Below are 21115 nucleotides of genomic sequence, written 5' to 3'. Positions count from 1 at the left end.
TTTGGGTTCAGCCCATCAACCAATTACAAATCCACCTAACAGTAGCTTTGTCTAGCCCACATTTTACTTGTTGTTTTGCAATAATATCATGGGGGACCTTTTCAAAGGCCTTACTGAAGTCAAGGTAAGCTGGTACAAGGGAAAGCAGGATTGTAATTACCGTAAAAATTACTGATTACTTTGGATCAGCAGTCTCAACCTAACCCGATATGTGGGGAGAGCCACGTGTTCCTTTGGAAGGCAAGTGGAATACAGTGTGATATACTGACAGCTGTTTTAAAAGATGTAACTGTAACTTAAAATCCAGTATCAGGGGAAAAAACAAAAATAGATGGTCCCTGTGTGGATAGTCATGTTTGCATGATGGGGCCACCTCCAGTGACCATGTGGCCTGATATAAGAGGGTTCTAAAATCAGTCCTGAAAGTAGACTGATTGAGAATGACACACGCATAGCTTTTGCTCTGCCATTAACAAGGTGAGCTGAAGCAAATTCTTGCCTCCCTTTGGGCTTAGCAATATTTCCTACAGCATTCTTGTTGAAGGGCATTGGAGAGTTAGGTGAGGGTCACTTTTCTGTTTTTCCATCAAGCCCCCAGACAAGAATGCTACAGCATCAGCCCCAAACACTCAGTCTCATAACAAAAAATACTCAACGGAGTTAGGGCTGAGGGTAGGGGAAGTACAATTATGATCTTTCCAGTCCTCTAGAAGCTGACCCTTTTGGTCATTTTGGTCATGGAGCCAAATATCTGTTTCCAAGTTTAAAGAGTCTAAACAAGTAAAGAACAAGCTTGCCCTTTACATGCAAAAGCCCTGAAATTCAGCCCATTGGGCAATGATAGGCTGGGAGGAGGGAGGTAAGGACTAGCACCTTCTCTGCCCTCCACCTCCAACAGCTACACCTGAAAGTTTCATGATGGGGTTCGATTTGAGAAGCTGAATGTTTATAAAGGCACTTAGCCAATTTCTGCCACGGAAATTCTGAACAGAAACACTCTGCAGGTTCAGCCCCCAAAAGAAACTGCTCTATGGTCTCTGTGTTGGGAAATGGGAACAGATCTTGCTCATCACCAACCTTCCCTCCACAAATCAGTATCACTATGAGGCTGAACTGAACAGCTTGCTCCAGAGTTTTAAGAGATACGTTTCTGTGGTGTAGTAGTTAAGAGCGGTGGACTCTAATCTGGTGAGCTGGGTTCGCTTCCCCACTCCTCCACATGCAGCTGCTGGGTGACCTTGGGCCAGTCACACTTCTCTCTGAACTCTCTCAGCCCCACCTACCTCACAAGGTGTCTGTTGTGGGGGTGGAAGGGAAAGGAGATTTTTAACCACTTTGAGACTCCTTCAAGTAGAGAAAAGCAGGATATAAAAACTACCTCCATAAATAAGAATTCTATGGAAAAGGACCATCCCTGCCATGATGATGAAAACTATATGTTTGGATTTTGCTGTATTATACCAACCTGTGGAATATGACAGTTCGCAGTTTCAAAATCTATTTGGCCACAGTGGATTGACAGTCTGGACACACAAAAACCTCTGGAAGATCTTTTGAATCAATGCCTATGCGAAAGCAGTGGTACCAGTCCTTGCAGTTTCCTTCACAGTAAGCCATAGTTAGGTCACCACTGGGCCTCCTGCACCCTTCCTTCAAGAAACATAGTGACCAGCAGCCTTCAAACAAGGATATCTGAGCAATAGGTTAGTGTATCCTTCCATCCCTCTGGGCATGATCGAGACACAGTAATGTAACTCTCGTTCAAGATTTGTCTCTTCTTGGGAGGAACAGCATCAATTTCCACTTGAAAATATTTGTCTTGTCCTTCAAAATAGGTTTTCCCACAGTACTGTATTATTTCTTTTGCAATCCAGGGTCTAATGGCAGCCATATCCTTTTGTATGAACTGTAATTGGGCAGCAGAAGCAATCAGATGGGCAATGGTACATGTGAAAGGACCGTAGTCACTGGAATTACGGTACCTTGCCTGGGTATATCAGTTGGTGCAAAAAATGATCAGCCGCAAAACTATAGGGATATTTTGAATCCATCTCATACATACATGCTAAGAAGGATATTATTGCATCAATCACAGAGTGGTTCAATCCATGTTTGGAATCTAGATAGAGCATGGTCTTCCTTTTAAAAATGATTACTATCAGTTTCCAGTGGACTTCTCTGTCATTTACTGGAATAATCAAAACATCTTTCTTTAGCACTCCAAATCTCAAACAGTTCTTCAGAGCTTGCACTGGCAATCTTTGACATATCTGCATGAAGTGGCAAGTACGGTAAGTGGAAAAATTGTTCCATTGTGACCTAGCTCTTTGGCCATGATCACCCTGGAGGCAAGAAAGGCATCTATTATGCGATCATTTATCCAGTTTGATCCTTTCAGTGTGTTTATGTCATAGTCATACACACAGATGTTGCCAACTGAACCAAAGTCCCATGGTTTGTAGACTGAGTGTGGGGAAGGTACAGTTGTGCGATGGGGGAACTGATGTACAAATCAGTGATTTGTCCAAACACTTCTCACTTTGTGTTGAGAATATGGGGCTGCTATAATCAATATCGGTCACTGTCAAATCCTCTTTCCCACCTTTTGGAGTGGAGGTCATCTGAGGCTGAGTGCTTTCCAGGTGTCTCATAGTCAGTTGGTGATCTTAAGGAGTCAAACCCCTCAGCAGCCTGCACTGAATCAGCTGCTGGAGCTACTGTTATCTTTTCCTGCAGTCTGGGGAACTTTCTTCCCGATCTACTCTTCTGTCTTTTATTTCACTTCAACTGTGTGAGCTGCAACTGGCAAGGCTTCCCTGGTTCTGGTGGCATGCCGATAGATTTTGTGGCAGCTATAATATGGTAACAAGTCCTGGCTGATGGGTGCGCACACAATGTCCTGTACGGACTGTGCATGCATGGCAGCCCGTATGGACGCCGTGCGTGTGGCAGCCCGTATGGTCGCCAGGAGAGCGGCTGCCCATACAGCCTGTACGACCGCCATGAGAGGAGCTGCCTGTACGGACGCTACGCGAGCAGCAGCCTGTACAGTCGCCGCGAGAGCAGCTGCCCGTATGAGCCATACGGTCGCTGCGAGAGGGGCTGCCTGTACAGTTGCCGCAAGAGCGGCAGCCAGTACAGCGACCTTACTGTCACTCTCCCCCCAGCATGGCACCCTGGGGCACCATCACCCCGCTGCCCCTTCATATGCCCCTGTAGTCAATCAAATGTACTATGAACAATCTGAAGTCATGCTGGGCACAATTCACCACGAATCCTGTTCTTTTTCTAAAAACACGTGGTGGACTCCAGGAAAGCTGTCAGCAGGCAACATGATTCCCATGGGCACCACGTTGGAAACCCCCTATTTCAAAGTTTGCACTGACAAAATCAGTTCTCAAAAAAACTTGCAGTTAAACCTCCATTTATAATTACTACCCCTGCAAAGCAACCAACTTTTGTCCCAAAACCATTTGTAGCTGAATTGACGCAAGACAGGTGATTGTTTTTCATGGTTACTTTGGTGGTCTCCATCTAGTTGGTTTGATAATTTACATTCACAGGTAAGATCATCACAATCTCTGCCTTGGACATTCTTGAGGTTTAGCAGTGTCAAAAATTTCCAGGTGCAGTTCTTCACAGTGGAAGCTATGAATATGAATGTCATTTTATTTCAATGTTCTTGCTAATGCAGAACCATTTCAGATAGCGTTTGTATTTCGGTCATTCCATGGACATTGGTGTGATCTTACAATATAATTTGGTGGAGTCCATTTAACAATCATGCCGATCCATGAGGATTAAAGTATTTAATATAGTGTTTGTTCCTTGGCTGTGCTCTGTGGTTTTTGTGGTTCGTTCTGTGGTCATATACATCATGTGTGATTTGATAGTGATTTCAGGGTGACCAAACATAAAAAACCTAAGGATCCATGGGGATCTGTGCTTCATGAGAATCTTTTTACAGCATGGCAGTGCCCCAAAGTGATCTGGCCATGAGCAGCATAGGTGGTTGGGTAATGAATATGGGGCGACCCAGAAAACTGTGGAGCCGTAAATTTTAAAAATATATATATATTCAATTTTATAAGGATAAGGAAGTACAGAAAGGGAAACGGGGGAGGGGATAGATAGATAGATAGATGATAGATAGATAGATAGATAGATAGATAGATAGATAGATAGATTAGAAATTTAAAAGACCTATAAAGATTATCAAATCCTACAAAGTACTACTACTACTACTACTACTACTACTACTACTACTACTACTACAAATATATTTGTACCCTGCCCATCTGGCTGGGTTTCCCCAGCCACTCTGGGTGGCTTCCCAAAAAATGAAATAAAAATACATTAAAAAGTCACACATTAAAAACGTCCCTAAACAGGGCTGTCGTCAGATGTCTTCTAAATGTCAGGTAGTTGTTTATCTCTTTGACATCTAATGGGAGGACATTCCACAGGGCGGGCGCCACAACCAAGAAGGCCCTCTGCCTGGTTCCTTGTCACTTTGCTTCTCACAGTGAGGGAACCACCAGAAGGCCCTTGGTGCTGGACATCAGTGTCTGGGCAGAATGATGGGCGTGGAGATGCTCCTTCAGGTATACTGCATCGAGGCCGTTTAGGGCTTTAAAGGTCAGCACCAACACTTTGAATTGTGCTCAGAAATGTACTGGGAGCCAATGTAAGTCTTTCAGGACATGTGTTATATGGTCTTGGTGGCCACTCCCAGTCACCAGACTAGCTGCTGCGTTCTGGATTAGTTGTAGTTTCTGGGTCACCTTCAAAGGTATCCCCACGTAGAGGACATTGCAGTAGTCCAAGCGGAAGATAACAAGAGCATGCACCACTCTAGTGAGGCAGTCTCCGGGCAGGTAGGGTCTCAGCCTGCGTACCAGATGGAGCTGGTAGACAGCTGCCCTGGATACAGAATTGACCTGTGCGTCCATGGACAGCTGTGAGTCCAAAATGACTCCCAGGCTGTGCACCTGGCCCTTCAGGGGCACAGTTACCCCATTCTGGACCAGGGAGTCCTTCACACCAGCCCACCCCCTGTCCCCCAAGAACAGAACTTCATTATTGTCAGGATTCAACCTCAATCCACTAGCTGCCATCCATCCTCCAACCGCCTCCAAGCACTCACACAGGACCTTCACCACCTTCACTGGTTCTGAGTTGAAAGAGAGGTAGAGTTGGGTATCATCCGCATATTGATGGACACCAAGCCCAAACCCCCTGATGATCTCTCCCAGCAGCTTCCTGTTAAAAAGCATGGAGGGGAGGACGGAACCCCGAGGCACCCCACAAGTAAGTCTGAACACTCATCCCCCACCACAACTTTCTGGACACAGCCCAGGAGGAAGGAGCAGAACCACTGTATAACAGTGCCCTCAGCTCCCAGCTCCTCTAGACGGTCCAGAAGGATGTTATGATCGATTGTCGCGACCAAGGCAGTTTCAGTCCCATGAGGAGACCTGAATCCCAATTGGAAGGGATCCAAATGGTCTGCATCCTCCAGGCGTGCCTGGAGTTGTTCAGCAACCACCCGCTCAATCACCTTGCCCAAGAATGGAAGATTTGAGGCTGGGCGATAGTTGGCCATACTGGCCGGGTCTGAAGATGTTTTTTTAAGAAGCGGTTTAATGACCGCCTCTTTCAGCTGGTCTGGGAATGCCCCCTCACAGAGGGAAGCATTCACCACCCCGCAGAGCCCATTGCCCAGCCCTTCCCGGCTTGCTTTTATTAGCCAGGATGGGCAAGGATCAAGGAGACAGGTGGTTGGTTTCACGCATCCAAGCAGCCTGTCCACATTCTCGGGGGTAACGGATTGAAATTGATTCCATGCAACTTGACCAGACAGGGCTCTAGCACTCTCTCGCCCCGACCCTGCTCCCACAGTGGTGTCTACCTCCTTCCGTATATGAGCAACTTTATCTGCATAAAAATTTGAAAAATCGTTGCAGGAGGTCTTGGGGTCTTTACAAGGCCCCGGTGGTAAAGGTGGTTCCATTAAATTGCAAACCACCTGAAAGAGTCTCCTGCTACTATTTTCTGTAGATGCTATAGAGGCGGTGAAGAAAGTCTTCTTCGCCATTGCTATCGCCACTTGGTAGGCTCGACATTGAGCTCTAACCTGTGTCCGGTCCAATTCAGAATGAGTTTTCTGCCACTGGCACTCGAGCCGTCTCAGCGATTGTTTCCTCACCCGCAGCTCCAAAGAAAACCACGGGGCTGTCAGGGCTCCATGCAGTCGGAGAGGGCGCTTCGGAGCCAGACAGTCGATAGCCCTGGTCAACTCCACATTCCAGCGGGCCACCAGGGAATCAGCTGAAAGGCCATCAACATGGGATAAAGCATGCCCTACCACTCTCTGGAAACCATTTGGATTCATTAAGTGGCGGGGGCAGACCATCCGCATTGGTCCCACCTCCCTGCAGAGGAGAAGGGTCACGGAGAAGTCCAGTTGCACCAGGAAGTGATCTGACCATGGTACTTCTTTTGTTTCACTTTTACCTAGTGTCATATCACCCATGTCACTATTGGTGAACACTAGGTCTAAGGCATGTCCGTGACTATGAGTTGGGCCAAACTTATTCAGGGACAGCCCCATGGAGGCCATGCTTTCCACGAAGTCCCAAGCAGCCCCTTGTAAGGTCATGTTGGCATGGATGTTAAAATCCCCTAGGACAACCAAACTAGGTATCTCCAGGAGAACATCCGCCACGACCTGAAGCAGCTCGGGCAGGGAATCCTTGGTGCAGCAGGGAGGTCAGTACACCAAAAGGAATCCTGTACTGCCCCTATTGCCCAGCTCCCAGAACATGCACTCAGAGAACTGGGTCTTTCATATGCGCAGAAGCGCCAAATTGCACCAGTGCCTGTGCAGACGTGGCGCTTCAGGATGCGAATGCTGTGGGTTGCGGACGTGCCTCAGTCACGGGTTATGTCTGCAACCCGAGGTTCCACTGTACCAATTTTGTTTTAGGGCTTAATTTGCAGTAAATTTTATTCCTTTATTCATAATTGTTCTCACTGTTCTACTGTGAACTGCTCTTAAAATTTTTGCATCCATTTTGTCATATAAGGTTTTGCTTGTTCGGGCTTGGTGTCATATTTGAGTAATAGTTTATAAATTTTACCCAGAAGGTAGAACTCTGTTATGATGGACTCAGATTCTATCTTTTCACTGATTTTCACTGTATGTTTGCCATACAGTCTTTCTTGAATCTGGATATTAGTTGACAGTATGTAAGCAGTTTCATATTTTTTCTCCTCTTTAATACTTTGGCATGTATTTGATCTGTTCTTGAAGATGAACCATATCTTGGTACAATATATACCGTATTTTTCACTCTATAGGACACACCGAACCATAGGAGGGGGAGAACAAGGGGGGGGAAAATCTCCCCCTCTCCGCTCAGCGCCCCTTCAGCGAAGCGGGATGAGAAACGGAGCCCCTTCCATTTCTCCTCCAGCTTCACTGAAGGGGCGCTGCGCAGAGAGGAAACATTGTGCAGTGCCTCTCCAGAGAAGCAAAGCCTGGAGAGCAAGAGGGATCGGTGTGCACCGACCCCTCTCGTTCTCCAGGCTTCAGGCGGCTTACCACAAGCCTTCGGAGATCAGCAGGAACTTGCGCTGTGCTCCAAAGGCTTCAGGCGGCTATCCATGAAGCCTGGACAGCGAGAGGGGTTGGTGCGCACCGACCCCTCTCGCTCTCCAGGCTTCAGCGAAAGCAACGCGTAGCCTCTGGAGCGTGGAGGGAGCGCTCCCTCTGCGCTTCGGAGGCTTCGTGTTGCTATCGCTGAAGCCAAGGAGCCTGCATTCACTCCATAGGACGCACACACATTTCCCCTTAATTTTTGGAGGGTAAAAAGTTGTCCTATAGAGCGAAAAATACGGTAGTCATATATTCTCCTATTGGCTCTAATAATAATATTGCAGTGGTGACATTAACAGTGCAGGTAAGGGGATTTTTGTGATTTTTGTAGTGCAACTCATGATTTGTGAGTTGTGCCCGTGGCTATGATGTGTGATTTGATGGTGAGGTTGGGGAGCCCCAATGCGAAAAGAGTGAGGATCCTTGAGGATCCGTGCTTCAAAACTACCTTTTTGGGCCATGGCGCGCCAGGAAGCCGTGGATCCATAATTTTTATGGTGCAGGCTCTGCTCCTGGCTATGACGTGTGATTTGACAGTGAGTTTGGGTTGGCCCAATTCAAAAAGCGTGAGGATCTATGAGGATCCACGCTTCAAAACCACATTTTTGGGCCATGGAGTGGCCAGGAAGCAGTGGATCCAAGTTTTTTGTGGTGCAGGCTGTGCCCCTGGGAATGATGTGTGATTTGACGGTGAGTTTGGGGTGGCCCAATGCAAAAAGCGTGAGGATCCATGAGGATCCGTGCTTCAGAACCACGTTTTTGGGCCATGGAGTGGCCAGGAAGCCGTGGATCCGAGTTTTCTGTGGTGCAGGCTGTGCCCCTGGACATGACGTGTGATTTGACGGTGAGTTTGGGTTGGCCCAATGCAAAAAGCATGAGGACCCATGAGGATCCGTGCTTCAAAACCACGTTTTTGGGCCACGGTATGGTCAGGAAGCCGTGGATCCGTGATTTTTGTGGTGCAGGCTGTGCCTCTGGACATGATGTGTGATTTGACGGTGAGTTTGGGGTGGCCCGATGCAAAAAGCGTGAGGATCCATGAGGATCCGTGCTTCAAAACCACGTTTTTGGGCCACGGTATGGTCAGGAAGCCGTGGATCCGTGATTTTTGTGGTGCAGGCTGTGCCCCTGGACATGATGTGTGATTTGATGGTGAGTTTGGGGTGGCCCGATGCAAAAAGCGTGAGGATCCATGAAGATCCGTTCTTGAAAACCACGTTTTTGGGCCACGGTTTCGCCAGGAAGCCATGGATCCGTGATTTTTGTGGTGGATGCGGTGCCCATGGCCATGATGTTTGATCTGATGGTGACTTTGGGTTGATCTAGTGCAAAAATCATAAGGATTCATGAGGATCCGTGCTTCGGAACCACGTTTTTGGGCCAGGGCGTGGTCAGGCAGGCGTGGATCTGAGTTTTTTGTGGTGTAGGTTGTTCCCCTGGCTATGATGTGTGATTTGACAGTGAGTTTGGGTTGGTCCAATGCAAAAAGAGTGAGGATCCATGAGGATCTGTTCTTGAAAACCACTTTTTTGGGCCATGGTATGGCCAGGAAGCCATGGATCCGTGATTTCTGTGGTGGATGTTGTGCCGCTGGACATGATGTGTAATTTGAAAGTGAGGTGGGGCTGATCTAGTGCAAAAATCATGAGGATTCATGAGGATCCGTGTTTTTTAACCATGTTTTTGCGCAATTGCGGCACCACGAAACAGTGGATGCGTGATTTTTTTGGTTCCTCCTACAGACTAAGATGTGGTCTACAGTAGCATGGTGTTTTTATTTTGTTTCAATATAAAAATCATATGAATTCATGAGGATCCGTGCCTCGGATCCATGTTTTTATGGTACTGCAGCGCGGCAAAGTGTTGGATCCACGTTTTTTATAGTCCAGTTTGTAGGCGTGCCTTCTAGGTGTGATTTGACACTGCATTTGTTGGAATTATTTTTAAAAAAGTGGAGGATCCATGAGGATCCGTGTAGATCCGCCTTTTATGCAGACCCGCGCCTATGTTATAACTTTAAATGCTCGCTTACAAAAAGAAAACCATTTTTTCATAATTACAGCCTGAAACCACTTAATTTCAGTCCAACATCATTCAACATTCCTTAATTTTATAATATTTTTGTAAATAGTCCTTAAATTTTTTCCAGTCTTCTTCTGCCGACTCTTCTCCCTGGTCACGGATTCTGCCAGTCATTTCTGCCAGTCCCATACAGTCAATCAGCTTCATCTGCCATTCTTCCAAAGTGGGTAATTCTTGTGTCTTCCAATACTTTGCGATAAGTATTCTTGCTGCTGTTGTAGCATACATAAAAAAAAGTTCTGTCCTTCTTTGGCACCAATTGGCCGACCATGCCCAGGAGAAAGGCCTCTGGTTTCTTAGGAAAGGTATATTTAAATACCTTTTTCATTTCATTGTATATCATTTCCCAGAAAGCCTTAATCCTTGGGCACATCCACCAAAGGTGAAAGAATGTACCTTCAGTTTCTTTGCATTTCCAACATTTATTATCGGGCAAATGATAGATTTTTGCAAGCTGGACTGGGGTCATGTACCACCTATATATCATTTTCGTAATATTTTCTCTCAAGGCATTACCGTATTTTTCGCTCTATAGGACGCACTTTTTCCCCTTCAAAAATGAAGGGGAAATGTGTGTGCGTCCTATGGAGCGAAGACACCATAGCCCCGCGACCCTCTCCCAGCTGGAGAGGTGATGCGCGGCTATGGCAGGAACCTCTACAGCCCCGTGTCACCTCTCCAGCCGGGAGAGCGCACGCGGGGCTAAAGAAGCACCCCGCGACCCTCTCCTGGCTGGGAAGGTGACGCGCGGCTATAGAGGCTCCTGCCGTAGCTGCGCGTCACCTCTCCAGCTGGGAGAGGGTCGCGGGAGGCTGCTTTAGCCCCGCGCGCGCTCTCCCGGCTGGGGAGGTGACGCGCTGCTATAGAGGCTCCTGCCATAGCTGCGCGTCACCTCCCCAGCCGGGAGAGCGCGCGCGGGGCTAAAGTAGCCCCCCGCGACCCTCTCCCAGCTGGAGAGGTGACACGCAGCTATGGCAGGAGCCTCTATAGCAGCACGTCACCTCCCCAGCCGGGAGAGCGCGCGCGGGGCTAAAGCAGCCCCCCGCGACTCTCTCCCGGCTGGAGAGGTGACGCGCGGCTATGGCAGGAGCCTCTCCGCTGCGCCTTTCCGCTGCTCCCTGACCTGCTCTTTGGGGCTGGTGGTGGGCTTCCCCCCCGCCAGCCCCAAAGAACAGGTCGAAAGGAACCTGAAGCCTGGAGAGCGAGAGGGGTCAGTGCACACCGACCCCTCTCGCTCTCCAGGCTTCCAAGGTAGCCGCCTGAACGCACCTTAAACGGCACCTTGTTTTAGAGCGGGAAAACAAGAGGGGGAAAGTTCTCCCCCTCTCTGTGCAGCGCCTCCTGCCGCTTCACTGAAGGGGCGCTGGGCAGAGAGGGGGAGAATTTTTTTTTTCTTGTTCTCCCCCCTCTAAAACAAAGTGCGTCCTATTGTCCGGTGCGTCCTATGGTGCGAAAAATACGGTACATGCCGTAAATTTCATTCCGGTGGTCCACAACTGTTCCCAGTCAGCAAACATAATGTTATGTCCAACATCTTGTGCCCATTTAATCACAACAGATTTAACCGTTTCATCCTGAGTGTTCCATTTCAACAGCAAGTTATACATTTTTGACAAAATCTTGGTTTTAGGTTCTAACAGTTCTGTTTCCAATTTAGATTTTTCCACCTGGAAACCAACTTTTTTATCCAGGTTATAAGCCTCCATTATCTGATAATAATGAAGCCAATCTCTCACTTTATTTTTTAATTTCTCAAAACTCTGCAATTTCAATTTATCTCCTTGTTCCAAAATTTCCCAATATTTCGGCCATTTGACCTCCATATTGAGCTTTTTCTGAGCCTTTGATTCCATCGGTGACAACTGTTAGGATATTTCCGTTCCACCTTAAAAGGGAGCAGGCTTTGAGAGTCACAGAGTCTGCGCATGTCCTGTTCACAGGATGTTTATGTTCTGATATTCCTTTCGATTTCAGTTGGCCAGAGATGCTGACACAGAACGGTCATGTTTTCTTTTGTTCTGTTCAACGCTAAATAAAGGCTGTAGATAATGCTCTTCTGCGGTGCAGCTTTTCTGGCTGTGTGTTTCTGCTGATAAACAGTGTGCACAAGCTCTGGAATGTGGCAATCTATTTCCAGAATGGCTTCGTGTCGCTAACTGCTGGATCTGCCTGTTTACGAGAGATCGATGGATGTCCGGCAGCCGGCTTGGGGCCATGATGGACTATATCTCCCTGGCAGTTTCCCAACAACAAGGTTTCGGGCCCAGATTCACAGCACCTACAGGAGAGTAAATGCTGCAACAGACTGCGTTTGAGAGGTATGTTGTGGGAAAAGCGAAAGAAAGGGACGCTTTTCTGTTTTACCTCGGAAGGAGTCTTTGAACTCCGGCAAGGCTTAATTGGCCTGGGAGCCGAGCCAGAGAGTTCGTGATTAATGAGCTGCCAAGATAAGGAGTCTCTGAAGGCGAAAAGACTCACGGCTAAAGCTAAAAGCTGGAAATGGAGTTTTTCCAAGCTTCTGAGGCAAATGCTGAGTGTCCTAAGTTACATGGACAGAATTATGAAACCTGGGCAAAATGGTGTGAATCTTTGCTGCGCCAGTTTAGGGTGTGGCATGCCGTATCTGAGCCCCCCCCAGTTCCTCTGACAGAGAGATGGAAAGCCGATGATTCGAAGGCGATAGACGTAATAGTCTTATCCGTATCTCTTGAGGAAATTAAGACGCTGGCTGGCAACACCACTGCACGTGGGATGTGGAATGCTTTGAAAGTTGCTCACTTGCCAGTCATATCCCAGCCCAGAGTTTGACTGCATCAGAGGTCCTAGCTGTTTCCCAGAATGCGAGTGAATGCAGGGATGCTGAGGGCACCGGTTGCAAGCTGCAGGGGGAGCTGACCATCACGTCATCCCAGGCAGCATTCCAGCCTCCAGGGGGAGCCGAGGAGTCGGCAGCTGAGAGCTCTGTTTCTCGTGAGAACCAAGGTCATCGCCTTTGCAGAGGCCGGAAAGACAAAGGTAAACAGAGGCAGACACCTGCAGATGGCCCGGAGCAGAGGGAGGGTGAAGAGCCCACGCCAGGGAAAAACAAAGCGTTGTTTGCTGGCACAGCTTCACCAAAGGCTAAAGGCACGTCTGCTGGCCAGGAGCAGGGGGGCAAGCTGCAAAAGCCCACGCCAGTGGAAAACAAGGTTATGTTTGCTGGCACAGCTTCACCAAAGGCTAAAGGCACGTCTGGTGGCCAGGAGCAGGGGGGCAAGCTGCAAAAGCCCACGCCAGTGGAAAACAAGGTTATGTTTGCTGGCACAGCTTCACCAAAGGCTAAAGGCATGTCTGGTGGCCAGGAGCAGCAGGGGGGCAAGCTGCAAAAGCCCACACCAGTGGAAAACAAAGGTTTGCTTGCTCTAAAGACTGCTCCAACAGCCAAAGGCAGATTTATTGTTGATTCAGGTGCCACCCACCACGTTTCGAAGGATCGCCACCTGTTTATCTCCTTCACACCTCAAGAAGGTGAGATCCATCTGGCTGATGGAAGGACGTTGCAAATTGCAGGAGAAGGGACTGTGAAACTTGCAAGTTTGCACACAACCATCAGCGGTGTACTTTTTGTTCCAGGCGCTGCAAGCAATTTGCTGAGTGTGCCACAGCTTACTGGGCGTGGTTTTCAGATTTCCTTCAAGAGGAGCATCTGTGTCATCAGTAAAGGCAAAGAGGACTATTTGCATGCAAAGTTTATGGATGGTTTGTTCCATATAACTTATGATGACACTGCTGTTGTATCTAATGCTGATTCTTGTTGTGTTGCACAAACTAACAAAGTTCTTCATGCAGGTTGCATTCACGATGCGCATCGAAGGTTTTGTCACCTCTCTTGGAAGGCACTGGCCAAGATGCCAGAGGTGGTTGAGGGTTTGAACATCAAACCCTGTAAATTTCACATGAAATGTGTATCTTGTGCAGAGAACAAGGTGAAGGTTGCTCCAAAAGGCAAGGAGTCTAGCAGGCAGGCTTCCAAACCCTACCAGCTAGTGCATGCGGACCTGGTTGGGCCACTTGCGCCCTCTTTAGGAGGAGCAAGGTACTTCATGATTCTGATTGATTCTTTTTCCAGGTTCATTCATGTGTTTTTGCTCGAACAGAAATCGCAAGCGTTTCCGAAGTTTAAGGCATTCTGTGCTTGGTTGGAGAATGTGCACGGTAAACGTATTTCCTGTTTGTTTACTGATCGGGGCGGGGAGTTTACTTCTCAGCAGTTTGAAGCTTTCCTGACTGAGAAGGGAATCCAGCATGACATGTCAACGCCCAGATCGCCATGGATGAATGGGCTTGCAGAGAGAGCAAATCAAACGTTGCTGCAAGGAATCAAAACCTTGTTGAATGATGCCAATCTCCCTGATAAGTTTTGGGGGGAAGCTTTGGGGAATTTGGTTTATTCTTTTAATCGCAGATTGTCATCACCCATTGGCTGTACCCCCTATGAGAAGATGTTTGGCAAAAAGCCTAACATCAAGCACATGAAAATCTTTGGTTCTGACATGTGGGTACGCACACAACAAACCAACAAGCTTGGGAAGCGTGGGGCACATGGTTTGTTCATGGGGTACGAAAAAGGTGTATACAGGGTTTGGATGACTAACTCTAAGTCCATTAAGTTCACAAGGAGTGTTGAGTACAATCCTAAGTGGGGGGGGGGGGAAATGTGGGAATTTTCCAGAGTTACCCAGAGGAGGATGAAGGTGATGTCAAGCAAGCAGCTAAAGATGAGAAAGCTGCTGCTGCTGCTGCTGCTGCTGAGGATGATGATGATGATGATGATCAGAGTTCGGATTCCAGTTCAGTGGGCGGCGCTGCTGCTGGTGTCAGTGACAATGATGACACAGCAGACTACCAGAGCGCAAAGGCCTCAGTCAGACCATCTGATGCGTCTGACAATGAACTGGAAGAACCACTGTTCACCATTGGTCATTTTTCTCCTAAGAAAGAGGAGATGAGTCCAGAAGACTTGCGTCTAGTACGTAGGTCTGAAAGGGCGACCAAGGGCAGACCTCCAAAGAGGTATGCTGATGAGTTTGCTAAGACAGCAACTGCTGTTCTTAGTAGCTCAGAGAAGGTGTGGGAACCTTCAAGCTTCAAAGAGGTTCAGGAGTTAACCTCTAAAGATGCTGAGCCTTGGCTTAATGCCATGAAGGCTGAAGTTGATTCCTTGAACAGGAACCAAACTTGGGAACTGGTACCGGTAGTCCCAGGAATGAGACTGGTTGGCAGCAAATGGGTCTTCAAGGCCAAGACAGACCAGAATGGCAAGGTAGTCAGACACAAAGCCAGATTGGTTGCCAGAGGTTTTTCACAGGTACCAGGACAGGATTACCACGAGACCTACTCTCCCACAGTCAAATATGAGAGCATTCGGCTGATGCTCAAGATTGCTGCGGAGGAGAAACTGCATGTTTCCCATCATGACATTAATACAGCTTTTTTGTACGGGATTCTGAGTGAAGAGCTGTTCATGCTTCCACCTGATGGGATGGAGATACAGAAGGGAATGGTCTGTAAACTGCGGAAATCCTTATATGGTCTCAAGCAGAGTGCCAGGTGTTGGAACACAAAACTCACTGAGACATTGCTTTCTCTAGGTTTTCACCAGGGCAAAGCTGATCCATGTGTGTTTGTCAAAGAGGAGGGGCAAAACAAACTGTATTGTTTATGTTTTGTTGATGATCTTCTGATGTTTTGGAAGAATCAGGCTTTTTACCAAAGCACCCTAGCTCAGCTGAAGGAGCACTTTGACATGAAGGATCTTGGTGAGGTATCCAACTATCTTTCTCTGCAGGTGGAGAGGGACCAAGCAGGTAATTTTCTGGTACACCAAACACAGAAAATTGCTGATGTATTAACCAGGTTGAATTTGGTTGATGCAAACCCAGCAGACACACCGATGGTGACAGGTTACCAGGTAGACAGTACTGCTGAAGCGTTTTCTGACACAACGCTGTACAGATGCATTCTAGGCAAACTGAATTTCATTGCCAGATGTTCAAGACCTGACATAGCTGTAAGCTGTAATCTGCTTAGCAGACATGCCAACAATCCTACGGTTCAGGATTGGAAAGCTCTGAAGCGCATAGCCCGCTATTTGAAAGGGACTATGCACTACAGGCTGAGGTTCACCAGTCAGAAGACTGGAGGTCTTGAAATCTTTGCAGATGCAAGTTTTGGAAGTGACACCACGGATGGTACAAGCACTTCTGGAGTATGCTACATGTACAACCACTGCCTGTTTGACTGGTTGTGCAAGAAGCAGACAACAGTGAGCCTAAGTTCCTGTGAAGCAGAACTCAATGCTCTGTCATTTTCACTCATGGATTGTGAATGGTTGATGCAACTGTTTAAGGACATCAGAGTGTCTGTGAAATGTCCTGTACAAGTGTATCAAGACAATAGATCGTGTTTGGCTTTGCTGAGCTCCGAGAGTTGCAAGCAGAGAACCAAGTACTTGCAGATTAAGCTACATCGTGCAAGAGAGTGTATTCAGAAAGGACTTATTCGGGTGTCCTACATGGCAGGAAATGAAATTCCTGCTGATCTGTTGTCTAAGGTTGTTAACAGAGAACAACTTAAGGTTTACACACAAAGGTTGCAATTGGGTTGAACCACAGGTACTACAGGTTACACGGAAAGGGGGAGGATGTTAGGATATTTCCGTTCCACCTTAAAAGGGAGCAGGCTTTGAGAGTCACAGAGTCTGCGCATGTCCTGTTCACAGGATGTTTATGTTCTGATATTCCTTTCGATTTCAGTTGGCCAGAGATGCTGACACAGAACGGTCATGTTTTCTTTTGTTCTGTTCAACGCTAAATAAAGGCTGTAGATAATGCTCTTCTGCGGTGCAGCTTTTCTGGCTGTGTGTTTCTGCTGATAAACAGTGTGCACAAGCTCTGGAATGTGGCAATCTATTTCCAGAATGGCTTCGTGTCGCTAACTGCTGGATCTGCCTGTTTACGGGAGATCGATGGACGTCCGGCAGCCGGCTTGGGGCCATGATGGATTATATCTCCCTGGCAGATACCCACCTTGGGGTTTTATTTTCAAGTAAGTCTTTATATCTTGTCCAAACATTAAACAATGCTCTTCTGACAATATGATTTTTAAATGCTTTATGTGCTTTAACCTTGTCATACCACAAATATGCATGCCACCCAAAAACGTTATTAAAACCTTCTAAATCCAAAATGTCTGTGTTCTCAAGAAGCAGCCATTCTTTCAGCCAGCAAAATACCGCTGATTCATAATAGAGTTTAAGGTCTGGCAGGGCAAATCCACCTCTGTCCTTTGCATCAGTTAATATTTTAAATTTTATTCTGGGCTTCTTGCCCTGCCAGACAAATCTAGAAATGTCTCTCTGCCACTTCTTGAAACATTCCATTTTGTCCAAAATTTGCAATGATTGAAACAAAAATAACATTCTTGGCAATACAGTCATCTTTATAACGGCAATTCGCCCTAACAAGGAAAGCTTCAGATTTGACCAAATTTCTAGATCTTTTTTAACTTTCGTCCAGCATTTTTCATAATTATCTTTAAACAGATTTCCATTTTTAGCTGTCATGTTAATCCCCAGGTATTTCACTTTCTTAACCACGATCAAACCTGTTTCATTCTGAAACTTCTCTCTTTCCATCGATGTTAAATTTTTCTCCAAAACCTTAGTTTTTAGTTTATTTAATTTAAATCCTGCCACCTGACCAAACTCTTGAATTAATTCTAATACTCTTTTAGTACTAGATTCTGGCTCCTGTAGTGTCAAAACTAGATCATCTGCAAATGCTCTCAATTTATACTGTTTAGCTCCGACCTGTATACCTTTAACCAACCGGTCTCTTCTAATCATATTCAGCAAAACCTCCAGGACCGATATAAAAAGCAATGGGGAAATTGGGCACCCCTGTCATGTCCCTTTTTCTATTTTAAATTGTTCCGTAACCACATTATTTACAATTAATTTAGCCTTTTGTTCAGAGTATATTGCACCTATACCATTTTCAAAACTTTGGCCTACCCCCATACCCTGTAAGTTCTTTTTCATAAAACTCCAAGATATATTGTCAAAGGCTTTCTCCGTGTCCACAAATATCAAAACTGCTTTAGTGTTTATATTCACTTCTAGCTGTTCCAAAATGTCAATTATATTCCTCAGATTATCGGATAGATGTCTTCCCGGCAGAAAGCCCGCTTGGTCCTTATGAATCTCTTCGATCAGCACTTTTTTAAGTCTCTTAGCCAAGATATCAGCAAAAATTTTGTAATCCACATTTAATAAGGATATGGGACGGTAGTTCTTAAGTTGAGTCTTTTCAGTCTCTGTTTTCGGTATAAGTGTAATGTAGGCCTCTTTCCACGTTTCTGGTGCCCTTTCCCCCTCCAAAATTTCATTACAAACTTCCTTCAAGGGTTGTATTAGCCAGTCCTTCAAAGATCTATAATATCTGGAAGTCAGCCCATCCGGCCCTGGAGATTTGCCCAATTGCATATTTTGAATGGCCCCTTCTGTCTCCTGGTCAGATATTTTACAGTTCAACATTAGCTTACTTTCTTGTGAATTTTTTTGTAATCCATTTGTTTCCAAAAAAACGGTCAATGTCCATTTCATTCTGTGGCCCTTGTGCATACAATTGTTTAAAATACTTCTGGAAGCAATTTCTAATTTCAATTGGATTATGTACCTCTTTTCCATCTATGTCCAGATTTGCAATGGTATTTAATTTTTGTCTCTTTTTCAATTGCCAAGCCAGTAATTTCCCACATTTATTCGCTGATTCAAATGTCTTCTGTCTCATTTGTTTAATTTTCCATTCTATTTCTTGATTCATCAATTCCATATACTGTACTTGGTATAATTTTATTTCTCTCAAAATCTCCTGTGACTTTGGCTTTACTCTCAATCTTTTCTCCCCTTCTTTTATTTTCTCCAGAATTTTATCTTTTTTTCTCATTTCGACTTCTCTTCTTTAATGCATTCTGTTGTATCAAAAACCCTCTCATCACGGCTTTACTTGCATCCCAGATTACTCTTTTTTCAACGTTGGTAGCCATATTTATTTCAAAATAGTCTTTCAAGGTTTTTTGGGCCTTTTTATAAACTTCATCTCTAAAAAGGGTGTCATTCATCCTCCACCTAAAAGAGCCGGTTGTTTGGAAAACCGGTGTCCAGGCTGTTGGATCAGGGAGCCTCCCTACCTTCCCTCTTTAAGCCTTAACTTGGGGCGGGAGGGTATTCATGGGGGAGTTCTTGGACTTATCTTATTGAGGTTAGGCTCAATGGAGTTCAGCAGTTTCCTCTGCTTCTTTGGTTGTATTTCAAGCCAGTCCGTCGTCCGGGAGCTCCAAGGTTGTAAGTCAGTGTAGCAGTATCAGTAAACTGTGCGACGATAAAACAATAAAAGAATAAAAGAATAAACTAATTAAAACGAGGCGACAAGACAGACAGCCAACAGTCTTTAAGGTCCTTAAGATGCAGTTTTGGGGTCTTGAAGAGGCTAAAACTAATAAAAACGCTTAGTTAAAATCGGAGGCTCTAATTAGGCTGCTACCTCCGTCGCCATCTTGGCCTCCTCAGATCGTATCATACAGAAACGCCATTTGCCTTCCGACCGCAGTGGTACCTATTTATCTACTTGCGCCAGTGTGCTTTTGAGTGTGCAGGAGCTGGGACAGAGCAACAGGAGCTCACCTTCCGATCGGCAAGCCCAAGAGGCTCAGTAGTTTAGACCACAGCGCCACCCGCGTCCCAGGTGAAGCAGAGGCTGTCCCTGCACTCCTGCTGATCTTTGCAGCGCCAATGATCAAGATGGCACTGACTTGTGAGGCCTGGCACAAAGACTGCACTTTATTTACTTGTCATCAGTGAAGAGGCCTCACCAACACTTTGGCGTCACAGGCTGCTAGCATTTTCATCCCCCTGCTCAGTTTTGCCAGGATCCAACTGCCCCCTCGCCCTCCACCCCTCACCCAAAGCTTTACATCTCCTGTTTCCACCTCCAGTCTCTGGGAGAGGCAGAGAGAAGGCCCCCGGTTCAGTTCCTCCATAGCATCCCCAAGTAAGGATCCCCTCCCCCCAAAAACCAGTCTGAAACCTTGGAGGGGCCACAGCCAGCCAGTGTAGGCCACATTGAGGTGACGGACCCCTGCTCTGTCGCATTCATTCACCACGCCCTGCCAGAGGAGAAGCCCATTTGCTGAGTTGGTGCGCACTTCCAGCTTGATCGTCTCCGGTGAGTCCGGGAGGCTGCAACCAAGAGAGAAAAAAGAGACCAAGCGATGAGAGACTGTGCACATTTCTGCTGCGTTAGCCAGTTTCCCCAGAGGAATCTGGTTGGTCACTGGGAGAAGAGAACGCTGGATGAGATGACCCGTCGGTCCAATCCAGCAGGGCTCTCCTTAGGGACACCCGTTGTAATAGCAGAACCTCCCTGCCCAGGAGCAGTCTACCTCTGAATACCGGGTGATGGCGAACAGCAACTGTAGAGTTGCACTCGTGCCCTGCTTCCAACCCTCCCGCAAGCACAGGACGCTGGATTCGATGGGCCACTGGTCAGATCAAGCTGAAGGCACTTATTACGATATGATATGATAATCTTTGTTGTCATTGTCCCATACAGAACAACGAAATTGAAAAATCTACATAAGACATTCAAAACCCAACAAGCCTGCTATCCCAGCTATCCCAACCTGGTAAGCCTGGTATTTTATAAGACATCTGAAGGCAGCCCTGTTTAGGGAAGTTTTTAATGTTTGATGTTTTATTGTGTTTTTAATAATTTGTTGGGAGCCGCCCAGAGTGGCTGGGGAAACCCAGCCAGATGGGCAAGGTATAAATAAATTAGTAGTAGTAGTAGTAGTAGTAGTAGTAGTAGGCAAGAGACTGGCCCCCATGGGGGTGAGAGCATTCTGTCCCAGCAGGAGGTGGTCCAGATTCCTGCATTGCTGGGGGGGGGGGAGGTTGAATTAGATGACTCTCGGGGTCCCTTCCTACTTCACTCTTCTATGAATCTGTGATTATAAGACCCCCTCACTATGCAGTGCAGAGACTTATCATCATCATCATCATCATCGAATTGTAGAGTTGTAAAGGATCCCAAAGGGTCATCCAGCCTGACCCCCTACAAGACAGGAATCACAGCTCAGGAATCCCCAAAAGATGGCCATCCAACATCAGTTTAAAAACCTCTGATGAAGGAGAGTCCGCCACCTACCAAGGGACTGTTCCACTGTTGAATGGCTCTTATTAAGCCTAACTAAAATCAATCATAAGCTAAAAACACCTGCCAACATTTTTACACGTTTGGATAAGCAATTGCCTTTTAAAAAATGTTTTTAGCA

At 46.6% G+C, this 21115-nt stretch overlaps 1 protein-coding gene across 1 annotated transcript in view; it reads right to left on the bottom strand.

Annotated features, from left to right (window-relative positions):
• The window catches only part of LOC308590781 (E3 ubiquitin-protein ligase MARCHF5-like), a 37890-nt gene extending 17866 nt beyond the window's left edge, over positions 1-20024 (bottom strand). Inside the window, exon 1 of the mRNA XM_081201022.1 lies at positions 19943-20024. Within this exon, the coding sequence (XP_081057148.1) occupies positions 19943-19968 (26 nt within the window). The 5' untranslated portion in view covers positions 19969-20024. The remainder of the gene's footprint in view (positions 1-19942) is intronic.
• Between the last annotated feature and the right edge of the window lie 1091 nt (positions 20025-21115).

This window comes from Podarcis bocagei, assembly GCF_964188305.1.
Source record: "Podarcis bocagei genome assembly, chromosome: 7".
Classification (NCBI taxonomy): Eukaryota; Metazoa; Chordata; class Lepidosauria; order Squamata; family Lacertidae; genus Podarcis; species Podarcis bocagei.
This window is presented reverse-complemented; position numbering and strand designations above follow the sequence as displayed.